Source organism: Mustela erminea, chromosome 1 (assembly GCF_009829155.1).
Source record: "Mustela erminea isolate mMusErm1 chromosome 1, mMusErm1.Pri, whole genome shotgun sequence".
NCBI lineage: Eukaryota > Metazoa > Chordata > Mammalia > Carnivora > Mustelidae > Mustela > Mustela erminea.
Window position 1 is genome coordinate 128,801,514 of NC_045614.1, and position 25,413 is coordinate 128,826,926.

Genomic DNA, 25,413 nt, shown 5'->3' on the forward strand with positions numbered 1-25,413 from the left:
CTGTGATTCTTTCTGGTTCATAGGGAAGGGAACTGAAGCTTAGAGACATTAAGCGATGAGCCCGAGTTCAGACAATTCACCTTCAAACTCAGGCATCCTGGCTTCAGAATCAGTGCTCTTAACTACGAGGCATGTTGCAGAAATCAAAGCAAATAGAAACACAGTCAGTTACCTGGGGTGATAATTGAAGAGATAGGGCACATTATTTCAAGATTCAGGCCATTTTGTCCTAGAAATTATACTACTGTTGAACAATGGTAATTAAATATTTAAGCTACTTTTGATTTCAGGAGAGAAAATGTGTAACATACGTAGAGTTTTGTATCATTTTAAAAAGTTGTTTGGTTCAGAATTGTAATTTCAGGGGAAAAAAGGCTACGAGAGATCAATTGCTCACTACCAGTTCTTTGCTGCGCATAAATGTGGCAAAATGGTGGCCCTTTTATTTCTCAGTCTCTCCTCTCCTTTTTACCGCCAAACTGCTGTTTCAGGTGAACACCTTTTACCTGGGCTATCACAGCAGCCCCCAGATGGTCTTCCTACGACCTCAATTTGTTCTCTACACCACTGCCAGGAGTACCTTCACTAACCGGTGGAGAAAAAAATGCTGTATCATCATCCTCCCCATCAAGAGCAATGATTGCTGTGAACTTGGAGTCATACACTAGGCTGCCCACCCAGTGAAAGCTAAGGTTCCTATCCCAGCAAGAACTTTATACACATGACTCATTATTCTCTAACATTGCTCTTTTTTTTTTACATTTTAATTCCAGTTACTTCACATACAGTAATATTAGTTTCAGGTGTACAATTTAGTGCTTCAGCACTTCCATACAGCGCCTAGTGCTTATCCCAACAAGTGCCCTCCTTAATCCCCATCACCTACTTCCCCCATCCCCCTCACACCTTCCCCTCTGGTACCCATCGGTCTGTTCTCTATAGTTAAGATCTCAAGCATTGCTCTTCAGGGATTCCATGATCTGTCACCAGACCAGCTGGCTGCCTCACCTGGCATTCCACAGTTTACCTCAGCATCCACACTCTGTCTCCATTACACTTCACATCGCGCTTCTCATGCTTCAAATACTCTCCACGTTCTCTCCTCTCAGCACACTCTTAATTATCTGGGATACTATACTGGAATATAGAAGACCTTATGATGTGTCTACCATAGACAGCCCATGATTAAAACCTCGTTATATAAGCTTGGGAACAGGGCTTAGCTGATTAGAATCTCAATTTCATTTCATCACTGGTCGAATGAGGATGATAACGTTATTTATTTTACAGGATTTTTATAAAGATCAAATGAGATAGTGAGTGTAAAGAGCTCGGCATCCAATAAATACATGTTCCTATCTTCAATCGCAGATTGGCCCTCCTCACATTTCATTCCCCATCCCCCAACCCAGTGAGATTTTGGATATTCCTCTCAGTGTCCCTGCTGCAACCAGGGGAGAGACCTCTAAACTCATGTTATTATTCGGCTCTGACCTGTTTATTGTCTGTTTCCTTACCTAGACTGAGAGTTCCCAGACTTAAGTAACCTGGGCAGCTCATTAAAAAAATGCTCCTTCTTAGTCCAGTTAAATGAGAGTCTCTCATCTGGTATAGGGTCATGGTTTATAAAGTTCCTCAGGTGATTTTAATATTCAAGCCCAGACTGGGGATTCTTTCAGAGCGGGATTCATGAGTCCCTACTGCCGTGACAGAGCTGGGATGGAATGGTTGTTCAGTGTGTGCCCCAAATCCAAATGAAGGCATACACACGCAAGATGGCCGGCTCTCCAGGTCTTCGGAATATACATTCGATAATCTTGAACCCATTTAATTATAAAAGTGTGATACACAAATTAGCATCTAATTGATAAATTTACATTTATACGATGGTAATCAGTACCTATGAAAATAAAGACATGATTTAAGTTTTCTCAAAGTCTAAATGTTTCTTCAGGCAATTTCCAGTCTACTTATTTGTGGGTTCAGTGTTTTTGTCTGTTGTTTGGTTCAGTGTTTTTGTTTTGCTTTCGTTCTTCTGGGTCCCCAAGTCAAATGGCTGAAGTGATTTTAACTTCCTACAGGGTGCCTAAATATCTAGAGCTGAAATTAGCTGTTTACTTACCACTATAAAATTTCCCACTGTTGGCTATTATGTATAATCGTATCCCTTTTAGCATTTGTTTTGTTGCCTTCCTCTTGGAGTGTATATGCAGATTTATATTTAACCTTCCTGTGTTCTTTGTTTTTAGTGGTCCATCAATAATTGTGTTTAGCTGTAAAAATATATACAGCACCTTGAGAGAGGAGGAAGAAAGGGACTAATGGCATTGAAAGCGATAGCTGTATCAGTTTGTTAAAATTAACTTTTCCCCCCATAATGTTTGGTGGTGCTTTCTTTTCAAAATGCTAAATGAAAGGTGAAATACAGTAAAATGCTTCTTTTCATATAGTAAATGGTATCAGAGCACCATGAATAAGAAAATCAGCTTTCTTACCTAAATGCAGAAAATTTTTAAGTTTATTTTCAGTAGGATTTGCTTTCGGGATGGCCTCTAGACAGTCAGCAGAATGGTGGGGAAGCGAAGTAGATTCCTATCTTTGCTGGTGAAGAGAATCATGACTTCAGTACCTCCATTCTGGCTTAGGAATTAAAATGCTATCAGCTTAGCAAAAAGAAAGAAAACACATCACAATTGTGTCTCTAACTATTATGGGGTGGGGGAGGGATTCCCAGGTTAGATATTTTTATTGAAATAAAAATGGTGGATTCTGGGACTGTATTTAATTTCTTTACAAGGTTATTTTCTCTTAGGTAATCAGCTCGGACTCAGGGTCTACTGTTTCCTTCTGGATGATAGACACTGGGCAGAAAATCAAACAGTTTACTGGTTGCCATGGCAACGCAGCAATCAGCACTATGGCCCTTGATGCAAATGAGACGCGGCTTTTGACTGGCAGCACAGATGGGACCATAAAGGTGAGAACGCAGTGATGTTTTTCTATCCAGATATGAGGAGGCTGAAATACTATGTGAGGAGACATAGCTATAGCTATATTTGTTTTCGTCTTTTTGGCCGTGCAAGAGGAAAGATGAGAGGAGAAGACTTAAATAACTCACACCATCTAATAACAAAGCTGTTAGGGGCGAGAAAAAAAAAAAAAGAAACCTCTGTGGAAAAATGAATAAATGATTTTTCTGAATAAATTATTTAACATAAAAACACAACTTGGCTTACTTATTTCAGAAAGCCTGTTCCAGTGTTCTGGATAGAGGATTACTTTGGGGAATAAGAAGTCCAAGTAATTTTCCTATGCTCCAACTAATATCTCTAGTTTTCTTTTTCTCAGTTTATAAAATGAGAAATCAGGGCAACAAAGAAAACTTTTTGAAATGGCATAGATTCAAATTTGAGGGCAAATGAATATTTAAAATCAACCCATGTTGTAATTTGCACTTTTATGTGAAGGAAAGTGAGACAGTAAAGAAGAATCGTAGGCAGAACAATCATTATCTTAGTTATTACCCTAAACTAACAATATTTAATACTTCCACTTTTCTTGTTTTGTAACCGTTAACTAATTTCTTCTGGGAGAAAGGTGCTATTACGCTTTGTGAACATGATCAAATTTTCATGCAAAGCTTAGATACTTGATATGTGAAGTCATGCTCGCCAGTGAATCCTCTCCGCTTCCCTCAGCTCTGAGACTAATGATAATCCTTGATTGGAGATGGCATGTGACACTTGGAGGCAACAGAAGGCAGTTTCCCAGAATAAGCTTTGAATGGTTCTCAAACTTCTGTCATAACTAGAATCAGGGCGCAGTCATGAAGTATGCCTTCCATGGTGAAGTGTATGATGCATGCTGGTATGCTGCATGGGAGGGTAATGGAAAGTTCTCTGGATATGTGGGTAGAACATGATAGAAGTTGGAAGCAAGACCTCCGGGGGATTCCAGGCTGGCTACTGTCAATGTGAAAAAGGTGCTATGGTGGGTTGCAGTGAGAATCTCAGGGAATCACTAGAGCTGGGCCTCTGGGAAGGTTAAATGGCAGGAGGTAAGGACTGGGAGCTTGGGTTTAAGTAACCTGGTTTACAGAACTGGTAAGACATATGCCAGTAATGGGACAATTCCAACCACAGAGGTCAAGGTGGAATAAAACAAGAATAACTGGAACTGGAATTTTAGACTGACTTAAGCAAAAGGAGCACATGAGTTTCCCACTTACTGGTTCTGGGGTACAAGACTGAACTGAGAAATGAGACGAGTAGACTAGGTTCCTTTCTACCCCTTTCTTGGAAAGTAACAGGTTCTAGAGTCCAGAGCAGGGCAGATTAGCAGATGGTTGGTGAAAGCTTGCAGATTGTCCCAGCTAAGGGGCTTCGTTGGACCTGGGGACCGTCGGATCTTTACAATACCTATTTGTGGGTATTATTTTAGGTGGATTTGGTAAGAGCCGTGTTTAGAGGAAAATGCAGTGATGTAGGTGAAGAGCATGTGTACCCTTCAACATCTCAGCTCAAGCCTTGCATCATCAAAGTTAATGTGAATTTAGTAGAATAATCACAGATTTTGAAGATATATTTGTCTTTATCATAAGAGCACAACAGAATTCTGAAATTTGGCAACCTCTCTCTAAGATGCATCAATCAGGGTTGAGCTGTTCATATGCTGTGAAGAGACAAGAATGAATGACATTTTCCAATCTCATTTATAATTTAGGATCCCAAACCAGTACGTATGTCATCCAAGATTTAAAAGTATTGCCCTATTTATCACGGTTTTGAAGGATCTGATTTTTAATTACTTAATGTTTTAAATAATTAATGTAATCATACAATAAAATTTGAAATATCAAAGAGTTACGCAGTAAGAAGAAAGTTTCTTTCTCACCTCTATTCATGGCTCCTCCCCTGTAGCTACCACTGTTACTTGTTTCTCATACATCCTTCTAGCCAAAGGACAGCATCTGTTTCTTAAAGGCAGCCCAATATTTATGTTGTTCTGCATTTTGCATTTTTCTATTGTAGACACTGAGTCAAATGAATGCATACAGTAATAATAATGTTAGCTCACTTTTATCACATGCTGACCAAGAACCAGGTACTGTTCTAAGCACTTTACACATATACACACACACAGTGCACACCCTCACCACACCTCCCCCCAACATATGTATCTATATACTTAGTAATATTATTATGTCAATTTTACAAAGGAGGAAACGAAAGCCCAAGGAAATAAAGCAAATTGCTTAAGGTTCCATAGCTGGTTCAGTTTAGGCAGAGCTTAGAATTATAGAAATGACGTATTCTACTTAATGGCTACATTCTGTGCTACTGTATAGATATTCCATATTCTGTCTGTTCAGTCCCAAGTTGATTCAGGTATTGAACTTCAATAAATAATGCTTCAAGAATATAAAAATATTCAAAATATGTCTTTTCACACATGTACGTGCCTCTGCGAGATGATTTTCTTGAACCTGAAAGTCAAAGGGAGTCTAGTCAAAGCGTAAATGCAATTTAATTTTGGTAGTGTCTACTTGCCCTTTGTCGATGATACACCAATGATATTTTATGGCAGTGCTTAGTTTTAGCTGCTGGTGACCTAATGATGTTCTGTTGTAAGTTCACCCACTGGGCCCGGGTCCTTACCACCTGCCGGAGGAAGCAAACTCAAAGTGCTTGTTCCTCTTATAGAGGAGGTCTGGCATCCACTATCAACAGGACATTTTCCTGGGAGAAGATGGGAAACCTACCTATAAGGACTGTGTTTCAGGCTCTGTATTAGATGTTTAACCCTCCAAATGTCCCAGAGGAGTAAGTGTCCTGGGTTGTAAGTAAGGAAATTGAAATTTAGAGACATACACTTAGAGAAAGAACCAGGGTTTCAACAGACTCCAAAATATGGCTCTACATGATTTTAGCCTTTCCCTTAAAAATACTTATTTAAAGCTTTCAAATCAGCTATTATTATTATAATTTTTAAAAATTTTATTTATTTATTTGACAGTGTGAGAGATAGTGAGAAAGAACACAAGCAGGGGGAGTGGGAGAGGGAGAAGCAGGCTTCCCGCTGATCCTAGAGCCCAAGGCAGGCCTTGATCCCAGGACTCTGGGATCATGACCTGAGCCGAAGGCAGACACTTAACTGGCTGAGCCACCCAGGTGCCCCTGAATCAGCTATTATTAGACTAAATTGATCAGGTTATAATTAGAATAACAAAAAATAATGGGTAAATTTAAATGGTGAAGGGATTGTCTTAATTATGGCATACCCTAAGTGAATCAGCCCTTGTCCAGAATATAAACACCAAAGTTTAAAATAATCCTATTACACTGTTTTATTTTACTCATGGAAGAAGACATTTTCTGTTCTTGTCTCAAAGGTGACTTAAGTTTTTCTCTTGAAGGTATGGGACTTCAGTGGATACTGTCACCACACACTAAATGTTGGGCGAGAGGGAGCTGTGGATATTTCACAGATCCTGGTTCTTAAGAAGACGATACTGGTTACATGCTGGGAGAGGTATGGTGTGCTTCATGCAAAACTGTAGGAAGGCTAAAGGAGAATGTTTGTATTTGAATCAGAATCTTTTTTTTTTAAACTTTTAAATAAAAAGTTTATTTGAGGTAAAGTGTAGGTTTTGAATCGGGATCTAAAAGAGAAAAGAACATAGAGATCTTGACTGATTCTGAGTCATTAACTTGCTGGTGAGCTCAGTGAGTGAAACTGCTCAGATTAACTGAATGCTTAGTGCCTAAAACATTGTAAGATTGCATAGCTCAAGCAGCTCTGAGAGGTGTTAGAAGGCTTTCTTCTGGCTTTTGGACTCTTTTTCTTTAATCATTCCAGACAGGGTCATAATACCATTTCCAAAAGTTTCCTAGATTTTATAGTCAATAAATTCCTAATGTATAAATTATATTCTTTCAACGATAAAGGGAACTCATTTCTTCCTCTATTGTTACTTATTTTAGATTGCAGCAAAGAGGAAAATAGGCTCCGGAATTCTGTATTAGCTTTTCCTTCATATCCTTGCAGACAGGGGCCTTTCACGGCCTGCTTACTGTTCTCGAGGAGCAATTCTTCCATTTCATTATAAGGAAAATTACTTCTCTTTCTTGTTCTCCTGAGAGAACTAAGGGATCATAAACAGGACCTTTTCTATGGCATTGTATAAGCACTAGGAAAATGAAACTGTGATATTTGCAAAAAATATATTGTCCATAAATTCAACAGTTCATAAAATATGGCTCTAATAGGTTATATGCCCAACATTATTCACTATGGAATTTTGATCTTCATGATTTGAAGCTAGGATCCAAATCATATTTTATAACTAGAAAATTAGCAGTATATATTTGGGGACTTTTATTGATCACACGAAAGACTTTCTCTTCTAATGCAAATGTGCATATGCAGACTAGAAAACATAGTGCCACTTACAGCTTGGTTTTCAGGGGTAGTTTGACTGTAAAGAAAGAAGGTATAATCCAGATTATTCTACTTGATATCAAGAACGAATTCGGTAATCCTCATCTTTGAAAGAGAAGGCTTCTTCACATCCTAGGAACACTCATGATCCATTAATGACTTATCTCTCAGTAGACTATAGAGTAAGTATTTCTATCTCGGGCTGTGGTAATAAGTCAGTTTGATTCTCAAATGTTATGGCATGGTAGATGTGAAGTATACAGCGGATCCAGCTGAAATTTTGAACATCACAAAAAAGAATTTTAAGAATTCATCAGTGTAAGTCAAGAGTTTGGAGATACTGTTTTCTTAATTATATTTTTAAGATATCCATAGTTAGAAATTAGCATCAAAGATAAGGGTTTTTTAAATTTTTTATTTTTTAATTTATTTTTTAATTTTTATACAAGTCAGTTTTAAAAGATTAGTGAGTAAAGTCCTTTAAAGGGATTAAAATGATCCATTGATTTAAAGGGACACCTGGGGTGCCTGGCTGGCACAGAGTGTGTGACTCTTGATCTCTGTGTAGTGAGTTCAAGCCCCCCGTTAGGCATAGAGTGGAAAGAAGGAAGGAAGGGAGGGAGAGAGTGTGGAAGACAGGGAACACCTGATGTTCTGCTCTCTCTGGATGGGTGGTGACTTTCTGTCGTCTTGGAGAGGGAGCTTTGGGAAGACTGAGTGGAGAGAGGGAACGGTTACCACTCCTTCCATCTTTCCTCATATTTTCCATCTCCCACAAGGTTTTCAGGATTTGGATCCCTAGTTGGAACTGAAAGTTGAAGAAATACATTCTCAATTGTATTATTTCGCTTTCATATTGGTAGATTTAAAAAGTTTATTTCTGTGGTGACTGGGTGGTTCAGTCAGTTAAACCTCTGAATTTGGCTCAGGTCATGATCTTAGGGTCCTGGGCTCGAGCCCCGGCACCTGAGAGTCTCTTTGTCCCTCTCCCTTTGCCCCTCCCCCATTCATGCATGCTCTCTTTCTCTTAAAATCTTCAAAAAAATTTTATTTCCTAAGTTGAAGCCCTTATGTAAGGACAGATTTTACTGGAATTCGACAGGGTCCTTTATATTAGGAGGCATTTAACAAAGTAGCAAGAGGACAGACAGGTTGACTGTTCATTTATAATGGGAGAAGGATGGTCCATTAAGCCACTTCCTTGAGAGTTTAGTGATTAGAGAAGAAATAACTGGAAGACTGACAGCTTATTAAGCTTTCTTTAAAACCTAGAGGGAGGTTGTTTAAGTTGTAGCTTTAACTTCAGGCTCTACCTAAATAAAGAGATTGGTTTGATAATTTTGCTCAGGATAAGATAGATAGTACATTTATTGAGTAAAGTATCTAAATATGCATCTGGCTTATTTTATTTATAATGCTTTGTAACATTAAACCCTTTACATACATTCTCTAACTTAATCCTTAGCTTCATTTGAAAGGTAGGAAATATTTTGTAGGTATCTTGATCTTTATCGTCAGCTCTTATCTCTCTAAGCTCACTTACCCATTTGCTTTCCGGACACGTCTGCCTGCAATCTCAAATTCAACATATTTTAAATTGAATTTATTATTTGTTCCCTCTTCAAAACCCACTTTTTCCCTCTTAGCTTCAGAACTTCAGTTAACAGCCAGAGACCTGAATATCTACCTTGGTTCTTCCTTCTCGCTCAACATCCCAACCAAGTACTGTTACTTATTTTATATTCCAAATATTTCTCAAACTTGTTCCAATTACTACTACAACTGTATCATTCAGGGCCTCATTTCTACCTGGCTGAATGTCACAGACTTCTGATTTGTCCTTTTCTCTAGTAAAACCCCCATTTTACCTCTTAAATAGATTCTGCACATTTTATAATATATATAATAATTTCTTTCTACAATGCATTCTATGTCACTTCCTTGTTTAACACCTTTCAGAATGTCTATAAAATACTTTGAAACTCCCTCTGGCCCAGACCTACTCTTCGTATCATTTTTATCCATTCCTGGGTATATTCTAGTAATCTCTACACCCAACGTGGAGCTCGGACCCATGACCCTAAGATACAGGGTTGCACACTCTTCTGACTGAGCCAGCCATGTGCCAACTGTGGTACTTTTCAAACTCAAATATAGGAACCTGCTGTCAGCCTATTTCCATGTAAGCCTTACCCCTTGCCTTTATTCTCTACCCTTCTCTAGAAATTCTTCTCCAAACGTTGTTCATGTAGCTAACATTTATTCTTGTTTCAGGTCTTGTTCATTAATCTTCTCCATCAGGACATCTCTCTTTACTCCCGAGGTGGAAATATGCCCCCATTTTTCTTTGTGCTGTATACCTTCCTGTACTTTGTTTAATGTAGAATTAGATTATAGCATTTAGTGTGTGTGTGTGTGTGTGTGTGTGTGTGTGTGCGCGTGTGTGTTTAAGTGTGTGTTTACGTGTGTGTTATAGTGTCCGGTTCTTAGTGGATACTCAATGATATTTGTTGAATGATTTAATTAATGTTTATTAAATAACGGGAAATCTGAGAATTAGAGAAGTTAATTACTCAAGGTCACAGTCTGAATAAGGAACAAGCAGGATAGTTATTCAAATCTATTCTGCCTCACAATAAACCTGGAATCTAAGTATTACCAGTCTTCTTTCACAAGGGAGAATATGTGGCTTGAGAACATGTGTAGTCTAACCAACATTACAAAGCTAGTAGGCAGCCAAATTGGAATTCCTGTGCCAGAGTCCATGCCCTTTCCACCATTCCTGAGTTACAAATGGAGTCACTGAGTCATTGGAGAGCAGCTATATTCTCTTGAACAAGTAATCTGATTGAATAGATTGGTTATGTCAATCAAATCTAGGGAATCAGTTTTGTATGTTTGAACATATAAAAGACACCTTTTTAAATGAGTACTGGGTGTTATATGCAACTGATGAAACACGAAATTCTACCCCTGAAACTAGTAATACACTATGTTAACTAAATTGAATTTAAATAAAAAGTTTTTAAAAACCATGCTTTAAATTAAGATTAAATTAAAAAAACAAATTAACACCTCAAGGTTTTAGCTTACTATTATTTTTCCTTTTTTCTTCCCACACATATTTTTAAAGTACACCTAGGTAGAAAGCGCTAAGTTAGGAACTATGGTGGACTGAATGTGAAGAAGCATGATACTTGCTCTTACGGGCAATACTTCTAACTGGGGAGTCAAATCACACAAGGCAGGATATGATAAATGCCACTGTGAAATGGTTCTAAGCAAAACCTGAATTGGAGAGCCCATGTTGGTTTTCTAGAAATGCATTAATTAATATCTAGAGAATATGTCAAATCTGTTAAGAAGCAGCTCCAAATTCAGAACTTCTAAAAAGATGTTTCTTACCATTTTAAGTAAAATATATTTAGAGACAAAGTTGTGAATTGACATAGGGCCAACTAAGTAATGTCTGGTTAAATGTCTAGTCATATTTACATTGGTAAAATTAAATGAATAGATGATCAAGTAACTTTGCATTTGCACATAATATGTATAATTCTGGTAAAATCAAAGAAACAATCATAATACTTTAAGATTTTATCCTGCCCTAAAATTCTATGATCCTATAATTTATCAAAATAGACTTGGGCTTTTAGTTTCTCCCACTGTATTTCTTTCCTTTCTGTTAAAAGAAAACCTCTGTTTATGAAGATTTTATCTCTGTAAAATAGCTGGGCTTATATAAAGAAGGGAATCATTTATTCAAGTAATTCTGGAAATTTTATTGATTACATCTTTCACAAAGCTCTGTAAAAGTAGGTGCTCAATAAATAGGTGTTGATATAACTTGATTTCTAAAAGTATTTTTAAGTGAAATTAGATTAGGGATTTGAAGTTCCTTGACAATAAAACTTACCTATCACAAGATATTAAATTCTTAATAATTGCTTTCCTAAGGTACTATAATTCTATGTGACTCAATTGGTTTCTATTATTAGAATGAGACCCAGAATGAACATTTCCAAAGTGTAACTTACTCTGAAAACCATGTTGGAAGTCAGGAGCGGGCAGGTATGTTGGAGATTCACAAATAACACTCAAAGCTAATTTTGTCATAGCTTTGGTGTCCAAAATTTGACTCCAAGAATTTTAGGAAAAAGAATAAAAATGAACTGATTTATATGGAACGCATTCTCTGCCTTTGAGATACCTCTTTTAAGCCTAAAAAGCACAATGGGCTGAACAAGGATAGATTCTTATGGTAATTGGACTAACAACACTCGAACAATTAGCCTCTAAGGGAACAAATAGTTGATTGTGTTCTTTTGTTCTCTCCATGACAATGACTACATGATAGGTTTTGGTAAGAGTTATTTTTCCATCTCATTCACCCTAAAAAAGGTTGTTTTTTAAAATATATATTTTTTCTTTTTTGTATTTTTTTGTACTTGACAGGTGAGTTAATTTTGTTCTCACAGAATTGGTTATTATATCTACATTCAGAGTGAGAGATCTGATCATCTTCACAGATGACACAGTGACTCAGGATCTCTGATGGGAGGTGTGGAATGGAACAAGTAAACTCTTTCAATGTCAAAAGAACAAATCTCCCAGACTCCTAAAATGCCTTAAAATTGGCTCATTCTGCACTTCAATTTAACTCTTGGCAAAAGTACAAACTTAAAAAAAGTTATCTTTGAAATGGACAAAGTGGGAAATACAGTGTGGATTCTTAAGGTATTTTAAGGATAACTGTCATTTCAATTGAAAGTTTCAGATTAGGTTTTAAGGGAAAGGTGGCAGCTAATTAGTTTCTCAACACTTTGGCACACAAGGTCAAATATCAGAAGGGATAGTTTTTATACCATCTCATGAAAAGCATTCTGTGCCTTTGACTCGTATTACCTAAATATATCTAGTTAATATGGGTATCTTGGCAAAAAGACATTTGACATTGAATTTTTGTCTCCATCCCCAACGGGAAATGTCTTCAACCAAACTTAGCATTCAGTAAAGAAAAAAATTAAAAATAATTACATGTAGGGGTGCCTGGGTGGCTCAGTGGGTTAAAGCCTCTCCCTTCAGCTCAGGTCATGATCCCAGGGTCCTGGAGTCGAGCCCCGCATCGGGCTCTCTGCCCAGAGGGGAGCCTGCTTCCTCCTCTCTCCCTCTTTGTCTGCCTCTCTGTCTAGTTGTGATCTTTGTCAAATAAATAAATAAAATCTTCAAAAAAAAAAAAATAATTACATGTAAAGTTCTTATGAGATTCATGGCAAATTCAGAACTGCAAAGTACCTTATTTATAATATCTTACCTTGCTAAGCCTCATATTAATATTATTAAAAAATATTAGTATTAAATTATTGATTTTTTTAAAGAAAGAATAATTCATACACCAATTCTACAAATATTTATTAAATGCCTATTATGTGCTAGGTACTATTCTAAGCATTGCTGATACAGAAAGGAAATAAATGAAGTCCCCCCTCTCCTAGAGCTTGTTTTTGGTAGGGGAGAGAGTGAATAAACAGACAAGTGAATACAGACCACAATAGCACCTAATGATAAATGTAATCAAGAGAAACGATGTAGGGTGAAGGATGAAAACTCAAGGGAGAGAGTTTTACTTTATTTTATCTTTTATTTTAAATAAAGTTTTATTCTGACTGAAAAATCCAAGTGAGTAAGTAATAGTGCTCCCCGCCTCAAATTTTCTTTTCTTTTATTATTTAAGTACTTTTAACATTACTCAGTGCTTCTCAGGATAAATGTATTCTTAATCTTCTTCAGCTGTTTTGCCCATCCCCACACCAATTTCCTTTTTAGCAACTACTGTTTTGTTCTCTATATTCAAGAGCCTTTTTTGGCTTTGTGTCTTTTTTTCTTTGTTCATTTATGTTGTTTCTTAAATTCCACATATGAGTGAGATCATATGGTACTTGTTTTTCTCTGACTGACTTATGTCACTTAGCATTATGCCTTCCAGATCAATCCATGTTGTTGCAAATGATAAGATTTCATTCTTTTCATTCTTCTTTCATTCTTTATTCATATGTATACATATCTTATGTATTTTATATGTCTTATACATATATATGCGTGTGGATATATATATATATATCTTTTTTATCCACATCTTCTTTATCCATTCATCAATGAATGGGCACTTGTGCTGCTTCCATATTTTGACCATTGTAAATAATGCTGCAATAAACATAGGGTATGTATATTTTTCGAATTAGTGTTTTCATTTTCTTTGATAAATATCCAGTAGTGGAATTACTAGATTATATGGTAATTCCATTTTTAATTTTTTAAAGAACCTCCATAGTGTTTTCCACAGTTATGGCACCAATTTACATTCTTACCAACAGTGCATGGGTGCCCTTTTTTCTTTACATCCTCTCCAACACTTGTTATTTCTTGAATTTTTAGCCATTCTGACAAGTGTGAGTTGTTATATAACTTTGCCTTTTTTTTTTTTTTTTTTAAAGCTAGGCTCCACAGCCAGCATGGAGCCCAGCACAGGGCTTGAACTTATAACCTTGAGATCAAGACCTGAGCTGAGATCAAGAGTTAGACACTCAACCAACTGAACTATCCAGTGGCTTGGACTTACATTTCCTTGATGATTAGTGATATTAGACATCTTTCTAGGTGTCTGTTGTCTTCTTTGGACTAATGTCTATTCATATCCTCTGTCCATTTTTTGATTGGATTATTTGGGGGTTTTTGGTATTGAGTTGTATAAATTCTTCATATATTTTGGATATTAACCCTCAAGTGAGAGTCTTTAGATAGAGTGGGCACAGAAGGCTCAAATAAAGTGACATTTAGACAGAGAATTTTTCATTTATTTATTCGACAGATATTTATTGAATACCCATTATAAGCTGGTCACAGTGCTTGCTGTTACGGGATTGCAGAATGAGATAAGATGCCTGGTTTCTAAGAATTTATAATCTAACAGAGGAGTGTAGCTATATTTATTTATTAGATGTTATAACAAAATGTGAACAGAGTGAGAGATGAGAAGAAAGAAATATTTCTTTCAACTCTAGTTATTAAGAAGCCTACCAGAACAAGATGGGCCTTAGAGAATGGGTGTATGGGTAGACAGATGTGGGACTGTATGTAAAAGGAAATCCATAGAGGGATGGATGAGCACATCATGAATGAAAACAAAGTAGCTAAAAATGTGGAGGGTGCTTAGAGAACAGTAAAGGTTTCGTTTGTGTTGAACAAGAAAGTGTGCTTCAGAAACTGAGGCCCTGAATCCATCTAACAATTCAAAACCAGCTCCTACAAGCAAGAAATTTATTTGAAGCCTTGTGTTCTACCTTTTAAATCCAGGTGAATTTTACATTCTAGAACATAAATTCATCTATGCTATTTCAAAATAAAAATATTGTCCCCAAACTCTTTAAATAAATTAAAGAGTGAAGGTAGAAGGTGGACGGTGAAGCATATTTACCTTATGGCTTCCAGTAGCTCCGTCAAATATTTAGCTGGGTATTCATATTTTACTTTGAATATCAAGGGTAGAAGAATAGAGAGAACTAATCCTAAAAAAGTAGATTGGACCCAAATAGCACTGGCTTTTGAATAATAGGCTCACTCGTTTGAAATGTGCCATAAAGAGAGTGGAAAATGAATACATGTTTTTAAATGAGGCATTAGCCTTATATTTGACCGGGCTGTTTCCTCGGCCTCAAGTGCCTTCCTCTTGCAAATCCTACTTATCTGCTATGGTGCAGTTCAAATATGACCCCTCACTCAGCCTTCTATGATTTCTGTAGCTGGACTTCCTTGGTGACGGGTCAGTACTTCCTTGACATTTATTGCATTTCACTTTTTATGTCAGTCATTTGATGCTCTTGGTTCTATCCACTGCAGCACCTGAATATGGACTTCCATGTGGGAAAAAAAGTGCTTGTAAAATGAATATAGATGAAAGGCCCCCCCAAAAGAACGATTATTCTAGTGGCAGAATAAAAGAGATACTAGAGGTGGGTAGACTAAAGGCAAAGGTATTGGTTAAGAGGCTCTTACAATTATTCAGTGATGAGGTAGTGAACACTGGACTAGGTAGTTGACATTAACTGTTTAAAATAAAAAGGAAGGAATGAATTGCTAACATATTGCAGAGTGGGAGTCCAAGTATTTGATGTGACCGAGGAAGAGAAACACACAGGAAGCTGGACTGCTTGTCTGGTAACCAAATTAGGGAATTTAGGACTGAGACCTGGTGTGGACGGAAGATGAAAACTTTGGATTTCTTGATATGTTGCTGATGGGAATATTATATAGAATTGTCCCCTGGCAAGTGGGCACATTTCAACACTGGGGAAAGTTATGAATGTGGATAAATTTAAGAACCATTTTCACAGAAGCAAGATTGCAACCTGAGGTGGTAGATAGAATCCCTGAATGAACCCACATGAGTAGAGAGAAAGGAATAGAGGAATTACAGTAAGGAATGTGTATAGTGAAAGAAGGGAAGAAAGAGGGAAGAGAAAATAGGGAATGGGAGTGAAAGTTCAGGGAGGCAAGAAGAGAAGCAGGATGTACTAGAAAGAAAAGAATTTTCAGGGGTACCTGGGTGGCTCAGTGGGTTAAGCCTCTGCCTTTGGCTCAGGTCATGATCTCAGGGTCCTGGGATTGAGCACCATATTGGACTCTTTGCTTGGCAGGGAGCCTACTTTCCCCCCTTCTCTGTGTCTGCCTCTCTGCCTACTTGTAATCTTTCTCTCTCTGTCAAATAAATAAATGAAGTCTTTAAAAAAAAGAAAAGAATTTTTAGGAGCAGAAAGCCACATCCTTCAGAGAGTGAAAACTTACAGTGATGGAGCAATTTGGAGACCTTTGGGAATAGAAGCAAGATTTTGGATGGGTGAGGAGAGAGTGAGGGTGAAGACACCAAGCCTGCGGTTACTAACTGGTTACTATCACTCATTTGAGGTGTGTATGCCTCTAGAAGGAACAAGAGACTTAGTATAGTCTGATAGCCAGAACTCAAATCATCGTGTGGAAGCAAGGTGATATTGATGGGCCACAATTGAATGTTCATGCCCCTCCCTTCCCTACCAGGCCCCAGGCATTTCATTTCCTGCCTATCCTGGCCTGTCAGAATCACAGCAGTACCCCAAGATATTGGTCTTTTTAAAACTATTGTTTCTGCTCAAAATATGTCTGTCACCAGAGTCCTGCTCCTTTGGAGTGGCACTTTCCAGGTGTGTTTCACAAATGATAGCCCTTCGAGATGCTATCTGATAGGGGACTCTACAGTCAGGTAAGTCTGGAAAATGCCACAGGGGATGTTAACATGTGAACTTCTATGGAATCTCTCATGAAGAAAGACCTTATTACTTTTGTTTCAACTACCAAATATTATTTCTTCACAGACTCATCTCCTTTTTTATTGTTACTGTCAAAAAACTCTTAATGGTTTTATGGTACCTATGTGGGGAAACTTGGCTTTGGATTCTTGGTGATGGATAATTAATTTGATAAATGCATACATGTTTGGTGTTAATGGCTGTGAGAGGATAATTAACTTTGTAATATTAAATATTCATAATGTACCAGGGAATTCAAAGAGAAAATAATAAAAAAAGTTTAGTGTGGGAGGTTCAGGATTGTGGATGATAAGTGGATGCTGGTGACTCAAGATCTCTTTTGCATTTGGATCCACAGCTAAATTCTGCATCCTTTTTACTAGGGCTATTATGGTTTTTCGACTGCAAAACTTCAATCAATTCTTCATCCAGCCTGAGAAATGGAAAGGAGGAATACAGCACCATGACAGTATCTTGTGCGCTGCATTTTTACCCCCACAAACTCTTGTTACAGGTTAATTGAACCTTCTCCGGACCATCAGTGGTGAACAATTGGTTTCTTTTGGCTCAGTCACTTTTTTTTTTTTAAATAAAGATTTTTATTTATTTATTTGACAGAGAGAGATCACAAGTAGGCAGAGAGGCAGGCAGAGAGAGAGGAAGGGAAGCAGGTTTCCTGCTGAGCACAGAGCCCCGATGTGGGGCTGGATCCCAGGACCCTGGGATCATGACCTGAGCTGAAGGCAGAGGCTTTAACCCACTGAGCCACCCAGGTGCCCCATGGCTCAGTCACTTTTAAAAATCCTTTTCTGAATTGCAAAATGAATAGATATCTTGAAGACTCAGCCTTTGCACTGAGAGCTACTCTTGGTCCTTATTTCCAGGGTAGCATGTTAGTGGTGAGGACTGTCAGCTCTACAGCGAGGCTGCCTGGCTTCAGATCCTGGTGCCACCACTATCCAGTGCATCATATCGAGCAAGTTCTTTAATCTGTACACCATGGCTCTCTCTGGCTAATAAGAATATATCAATATCTTGGTTTAGAGTGAAGATTGAGTAAACTAATCTGTGTAAGGGCTTAATACAGTGCTTGACACACAGTAAGCTTATCAGTAAATGTTAGCTTCTGTTTTTATTGTCCTTTTTCCAGAAACAGCATTAGGAATGATGGGAACAAATCATACTTCTGTGGCACTCAGATGTTTCATAATGGGAACATGCTAACACTTTGGCACAATTTAGTCTAAGTAATTTTGGTTAAAGTCTGGCATCACCAAATGCCTACAAATCCAAGCCCTTAAAAAGATGCATGGGCATGCTTTGATGTGCATATGAAAGAGGATCAGAAATCGTTGTATCATTTCTGGCCAAAGAAAACAATTTATAAAGATAGATTGCACCATGAAATTAGAGAGTCCATATTTTGACAACCTAGGTTGTTTTTTTAATAGAACCCAAAATGTCAATTAAGAGGAATGAAAACTCACAGGAAAAGAGCCAGGATATCTGTGAAGTGTTACAATATGTGGTTTACAGCTCTGTGTACACTTACATTTCCACTGTCTTCAGGAATTACCTGATTACCTGCCAGTAGGGCCAACTCTGCAGTTGAATTTGCTTTATAGCTGCTGAAAGTCCAGCCCTGCGGGTGGTAGCACATACTGAAATGTGATGGAGACAAGATATCAGGCTGCATCTTTATTATTCTAAAAGTGTCAGAATTTACCTTTGTAACTGGTGGATAGATGATGTCTTCATTGACTCTCAGCCCACCAGTCCTATATGAAAATGTTTGGCCAGGCGCTTTATAACTTAAACATTTCAAAATCACGGGAGCAGATGGCTACTCTCTTGTACAGTTACTCCATGCAAATCCATCATCCTTGGCCAATTTTTGAGTTACACAGGTTGCTCTTGCCGGAACAATACGGAGTTTTGTATGTATTCTTCTCTTCTTTCTCCTGATCCCAAGAAAGTTCCCATCTGTACATCCCACTCAAATGCGGGTCTTCCCTTCTGCTTTTCACTTGACCCTAATACTCTGCTTAGTGGGGACCTCTCCTTGCCTTGCTGCAGAGAACAGCAGTCTGGGTGAGCTTTGCTCCTCCCCAAGACAGGCTTGGCCAGACTGTCTCACTATTTGGGCTTTTTTGCATAATCTGTGATGAGCAGGAGGGAAGGACTTTCATAAAGAATATAGGAGAGAGGGAATGAAAATAATACACACACACACACACACACACACACACACACACACACACACACACGAATAGATGTGGCAAACAGAAACCAAGAAGGATTTTATTTGTTTGCCCTCAATAATAAAAAAAGTATAATCATTATGAACATTTTTTTTAGTTCTTATAATATACTAGGCACTATTCTAAGTACTTTTCATTCACAACAACGTTATGAAATTCGATTTTAATTCAGTTTTATAGATGAAATTGTGGCCTCAGGTAAATAACTTAACCACGTTTACACAGCCAGCAGGTGGCAGAGCTGAGAATCAAACTCAAGTTGTTTAATTGCAAAGCCCGTATTCTGAATGCCTTATTACTATAAAATAAAAAGATATGGCAGTAATTTCCAGTACATTGAATACACAGGTACACGATGAGGATTCTAAGTTGTAAAGTTTAATAAAATACTAGTCATTATTATTCATGTTTCCAAAAATACAGAGAGTACCTACTATGCGCCAGATTGTGTGTCAACTGTTCACAAATAGTGACTTCTTCTCCCATTGCTGTTGCTCATGTTTTCCAACTTTCTGGCAATTTATGTTCTCCATCCTGGCTCATATAGGGAGTTATGATGGAGAAATCATTCTGTGGAACAACAACACAGAAAATGCTCACTGTGTCCTTCACCCTGATTATCAGAGGCTGCTAGAATCAAAACCAGGTGAGTACAAGTTTGAAAATAAAATAATGTGGCTGAGTCAAACCACCGTAGGCTTCGTTGTTTATTCATGTTCCTGATGCAGCTCACTCCTAAATTATAGATGATTGGCCATAAGCGCCAGGGATTAGTGAGACCGTTGTCCTGTCAAAGTGACTAAAAAGAACCTTGAGATTTACTTGGCTTAGCAAATTCTCCGTGGCGTGCTGTTGCTTGTCTTTATGCCACATCAGCTTTTCTGAATTACTGACAGCAGGGAGCAGGCCTCTCATTTCCATCTAGTTTAGTTTTTGCCAATAAACCTAACCAAACTGCCTTTGAGTGAATCTTGGTACCCCTTGGTAGGAAGATAGGAGCTCATGTTCACTTGATAGGCTGCTCAGGCTTAGTCTAGAGCTTGTATTAAATATTACGCCACCTGGAAATCTTAAATTATTTCTTGCTTTAGAAACCTGTGAGGAACACGAGATGGGAGTGTATTGTATTTTATGGAAGTTTAGCCGAGCACATGAATATTTTATACTTAAGCAAAATGTCTTGACAATTGCCTTTTGCATTTTATTTCAGTTTCCTTAGATACTGAAGGTTTTTCCTTAGGATTATTTATTTAGGTAATGAATATGTCATTCTTCATGGCCCACTGAGGTTCTGTTGTCTCAATTGGATAAACTCACAGAGCTGGACTGGACTGTAGGAAAGGATAGGTTGTCCAATACAGCTTTATTTTATGAAAATGGAGGGAGTAATTTGTTAAGAGTAAGCCCTTAACGATTTGGGCTTACTTGTCTGTACGCACAAAGCTCTGGCCTGCTATCTGTATGAAGAGTTAGCCATTAGGGTTCACTTGAACCCTCCATGGAAAGGGTAGAATTCTGCTTCTTTCTTTATATTGGCCTGCAGGAGAGTGACATCTTGCTCTTACAGCAAGCCCAATTGTGGCTACGATTAAAACTCCGAAGAGGTAGATAAGAAAGAGAAGTGGATAATATCAAACTTCTAAGACAAGAGAGGCATTGCTAGAGATGTCTTGCTTTGAGATTTTGCAGATCCTCCCTGTGTAGATTTTTTCATAGCTATGAACAGACTATTCATAGATTCTGAATATCCCCAATTCTTATTAGTGTGGCCAGGAGATGATGTCACAAGATAATCGAAGTGTCCCTAGGAAGGTCCTCTATGGGGTAACTCACTAGCAGATAATATTGCTGCTAGACTGATCATTTAAATATATTTAAATAGTCATTATAGCTCATGTTCATTATATTATTTGCAAGATTAGTATTAATGATTAATGAGCTGAAAATGTCATGGTGTTAGAATCACATTTGTCTTGAACAGATCAGGATTTCTAAGACGTTAACACTGACTACAAAATGAAGTCCCTATTAATTTGTATCAAGGGAAAACACAGTCAGTGTGTATGTAATATGCAAAACGAAGGTGGAGTCAAACAACCCTTCAAGTTGGCATTGAAGCCGTGAATAGCAGAAGGTCGGTTGGATGTTCACTGGAAGCCTACTGTAAGACTTGATGGGGTCACCGGAGACCGATGGAGGCAGGCCTGTTGTTTTTCATAAGCATTCAGTTGACAAGCAGATGTTTCTCCTCATTAAGACTTCTAGCTTTGTGTCCATCACAGGTACAGAGCCTCAAAAGCTTTTCAGCGCTGGGAGGAGTCGCTCCACCTGCCCCAGCACCAACCAGGCTGCACTGGGAGCCCACTCCTTGGAGACCCTCACCAAGGGCAATAATGCTGTTGTGGGGCTCTGCTTCCTTGAAGCAAGAAAAACCACTGCAGAGACAGGTATAACATACATTCCCATTCTGACTGTGGATTGATGTATTTGTAAAATGTGGGGGAAAGGGAGCAATGAAGACCATTTAATGTGTTCCTTTGTGGGTCTTGTAGAGCTTGACCCCATGTAGCTAACAGTCCATGTTGAGTCCCGGGAGGCCCCCTAGCCACAGCAAGTGAGGTTGGGGTTCAGAAGGGAGGGTCCAGGAGCAGGAGCCAGATTTGAACCCCCAGCGAATCAGTGCTGCACAGCTCAGGATCTGAGTAGAAGAAACGCTGGCAAACAGTTTGCTCTGGATGACAATCTGAGTTGCTGTGGCATAAAGAGGTTTGGTGGGATAGAGAGCACAGCAAGAAATAGGGTCCAAATATACATGCCAAGGCTTAGGACTATATATGCTCCAGAAGGATAGAGTCCCACTGTGCTGGAACCCAGTATCAAAATGGGCTAGAAGAAAATAGTGAGAAACTTGGAGATGGGGGCAGTGGCAAAATTTGAAATAACTGCTGATCCTAGATGAAGAGAGCTGCTTGCTTTTTTCTTAATTTCCTCCCTTCTTCGCCCCCATCCTTCCTTCCTTCCTCCCTCCCTCCCTCCCTTCTCTTTCTTTTCTTTTTTTGTAATGGCTTGGGTTTCATTACCAGTTATGCTTACTTTCCAGAGTAAGTCAGGGTCCTGGTTAGTGCTTCTGCTGAGACGTATGCTAAGACTGGTGCCACCAGGTCACTTACTGTAGCCTTTTGGCATTACATAGATGAAATAACCTTTTGCTTAATTTCCCCCTTGTTTTCAATAGTTATGTTAGCATGGTGTTGACACTGCCTGCATTTTCTATAAATTAAAATATGCTTTTGAGAATAATGCATATTGTTTTACCTTTCATCTAAAAATTGTGTTTTATAAATATTTTTTCTTAGTATGGACAAGCTAGACGTGTAGGTGTTATGTGTATGAAAAGAACTAAACATATCCGAACCACATTTTCCATATTTACTTACCCACATTCAGTTTGCAGATAGAAGATCTGCATGATTTTTATATAAAAATTTTCAGCATTAAAAATCAATAAAGGTATACCCTTAAGAATTTAAGAAACCTTGTGGAGTATTTAGAATAGACTTTGAAACAGTTAGATTCTAAAACTTTGTATTTTCTAGAACTCCCTTCTATTCACAAAATGAACTATTATCCTGAAATTGCTCTCATTTCCTCTACACTAATTCTTCTTAATGTTATCAGTATTCCCAAATTGTTTCCACCGAAGCGGCTACAAGTCATTATTTCTACCTTAAACAGATATGATTGTTAATTGGCAGTACATTTGTGAAGTAAATTGAAAGTCATCTACAGATTTATCAAATAATAATAGGAACTTGGCCACAGAAGAATAATTTAGGGAGAGTGCTTCTACAAAGCATATAAAAATAGAAAATGAAAAGGTGAGTTCTAGGCCTGTGAGCCAAAAAAGGGTTCCATAAGGGCTCCCAATGAATTCTTGATGAAAAATTAAAAACAAGCCCATAAATAGAATCCTAAATGCATGATGCTGTGTAGAGAAATTAACATCTATGCTGCTCTAACGACATATATGCAGCCAACTCCATGCGGGAGGAATTATACTTCTTTGGTGTATGTGTATATAGGTTATTAAGAAAGATGGGTTAATGTAATTAGAATATTATCACAATATTGAAATTAATACTTGATAAATTTATTTGGATGAACAAATTAATTCTATCTAACTTTAAAAACCAATTATCTTGAAATAATGAAGGAAAGGGAATTCAATGTAATGGAACATCTTGCATTTCCAATCTCATTTGATACTCAACACAAAACAGTAATGTTATCATGGCATTATTTCCATTTTATATTGGAGAAAGTCGAAGTGCTGGAAATTGCTATCCAGGCTGCCTATCGCTCCAATAGCCAAATGCTTTCCGCATGGCAAGCTACTGAAGACATTTTTTTCTGGTTTGTGTTGTCACATTTTCCTAATTAAGTCTTGTCTTACACGTTAGGAGGAGCTAACCTGGTGTCGTGTGGAGGATCTGGGTATGTCAGATTCTGGGACACATTTAAGAAGCAACTTCTGGCTGAATTTTTGGCTCATGGTGGAGTTGGATCCATTATTATGTCTACTGATAAGTCAAACCAATACCTCACCACAGGAGGTCTGGATGGACAATTGAAAATCTGGGATATAGAAGTAAATTGACAGTATTCTCATATCCTTAGCATTGTTGATTGCCTTGTGCTGCAGATAATTAGGAATCTGGTCTTATCTATCTCCTGGATAAGGGAAGACATGATCAGTCTGAGTACTGTAAAGGAAACATTAACATGTATCAGGCAGAGAGATCTCTTAAATAATTTATGGGGAAATACAGACTGTTCTCAGTATGAAAATCTTCTCAAGCCTGGGGCATCTGCATGGCTTAGTCAGTTGAGCAACTGACTAAGCCAACTCTTGTTTCAGTTCATGCCGTGATCTTATGGGCTGTGAGATCCAGACCCATGTCATCAGGCTCTGTGCTCCGTGGGGAGTCTGCTTGAGATTCTCTCTCTCCCTCTCCCTCTGCCCTTCTCTCCACTTGCACTCATGCACTCTCTCACTTTCAAATAAATAAATCATATATACACACATACAAATATATATACACACACATATACATATACATGTGTGTATGTGTATATGTATATGGGTATATACGTATGGGTAATCAAGTCACTCACCCAATTTAGGAATGCAGTATTGTCAGGAAGGTACTGAAGCATTGTTTGAGCATAAGTAATTAGGATATACCTTATTCGAAATGAGACTGTAAACCCAATTTAAACAGAGTATTGGCCCTTCATCCAACATTATCATCATCTGAATTAGTTTGGGATTTTTGTGTCAGTGATTACCTGCTTGATTTTCTAATAATATTATAAAATCATATAATATGCAACTATCTACAAATGGTAAAATTCATCTCTCTCAAATAACTGACTTGACTGTTAACTCTTTCTGTTTTTCATTCTTCCCCTCCCCTCTTCCTTTCGTTCCACTTCTCAGTTCAGGCAAATCAGTTAGAAACATTTTTTGACACTTAGTACAATTTTTCTAAACTCTGTTATGATGAACTATTCTTTTGCATTTGGAGAACAGAGAATTTTTCCCAAATGTACTTTTTTTCATTTCTGTATCAGACATTTTAAGAAAAAGTGTTATGTTGCTGCAATAATTTAATACTTGGACTTTTTAGAATTCTGGAATTTCTTTTCATTCAGGAATACTGTCTTAATTCCAGCAAGAGCAAAATCACACAGGCCCCAGCTCTGATACGATCATTCCGACCTCATGAAGACCAGATAAGTTCCTTAGAGATGTGTAAGATGGGTGGCCACTTACTGATTATCTCCTCATCTGCAGACGGCAGCATTTGTGTGACTGATGTCCTTGGTGCTCCTCTCTGGATCTTTGGTCAGGTAGAAATATTGCTTCTTTATTATTCTAGTATTTACTTGACATTTAGTATGAACTTGGGCTGATTTCTATTTGAGTCTCATCAGCTGTTAATGTTCATCAGTCATGAAAGAACTGACTTCCATTTCTGGAGCTGTAGCTACAGGCATCTCTTGTCTTGTTTACCATTAACCATGACAGTTCCATCAAGTGGAAGACTCTAGAGACATGGAAAGATGGAGGCTCTGTGCAGCTCAAAATGTTTCAGAATTTCTGAGAAAACCTTCTCTTTAAAACTCCTTCAGTTTCAACGTCTAGTAAAAACGCAGTATGGATATAATTACCATGTTATTCTTAAGCAGGTAAAGGACAATGACTGTCAAATAATAATCAAATACAGAAAACTTTAGGAAAAATAAACCTCTTCCTGTCTGATTTATTCCTCACCAAATAACAACAACTACTAACAGTTGCTGAGTTTTTC

The 25,413-nt window shown here is 37.8% G+C and overlaps 1 protein-coding gene across 2 annotated transcripts in view; it reads left to right on the top strand.

The window, feature by feature from the left end:
• Nucleotides 1-25,413, top strand: part of WDR49 (WD repeat domain 49) — a 132,585-nt gene that overhangs the window by 70,198 nt on the left and 36,974 nt on the right. For both annotated transcript variants that reach the window (XM_032341768.1, XM_032341772.1), the window contains 7 exons: nt 2,813-2,977; nt 6,416-6,531; nt 17,162-17,292; nt 19,587-19,685; nt 21,322-21,486; nt 23,500-23,687; nt 24,755-24,952. In XM_032341768.1, coding sequence (XP_032197659.1) covers nt 2,813-2,977; nt 6,416-6,531; nt 17,162-17,292; nt 19,587-19,685; nt 21,322-21,486; nt 23,500-23,687; nt 24,755-24,952 — 1,062 coding nt within the window. The remainder of the gene's footprint in view (nt 1-2,812; nt 2,978-6,415; nt 6,532-17,161; nt 17,293-19,586; nt 19,686-21,321; nt 21,487-23,499; nt 23,688-24,754; nt 24,953-25,413) is intronic.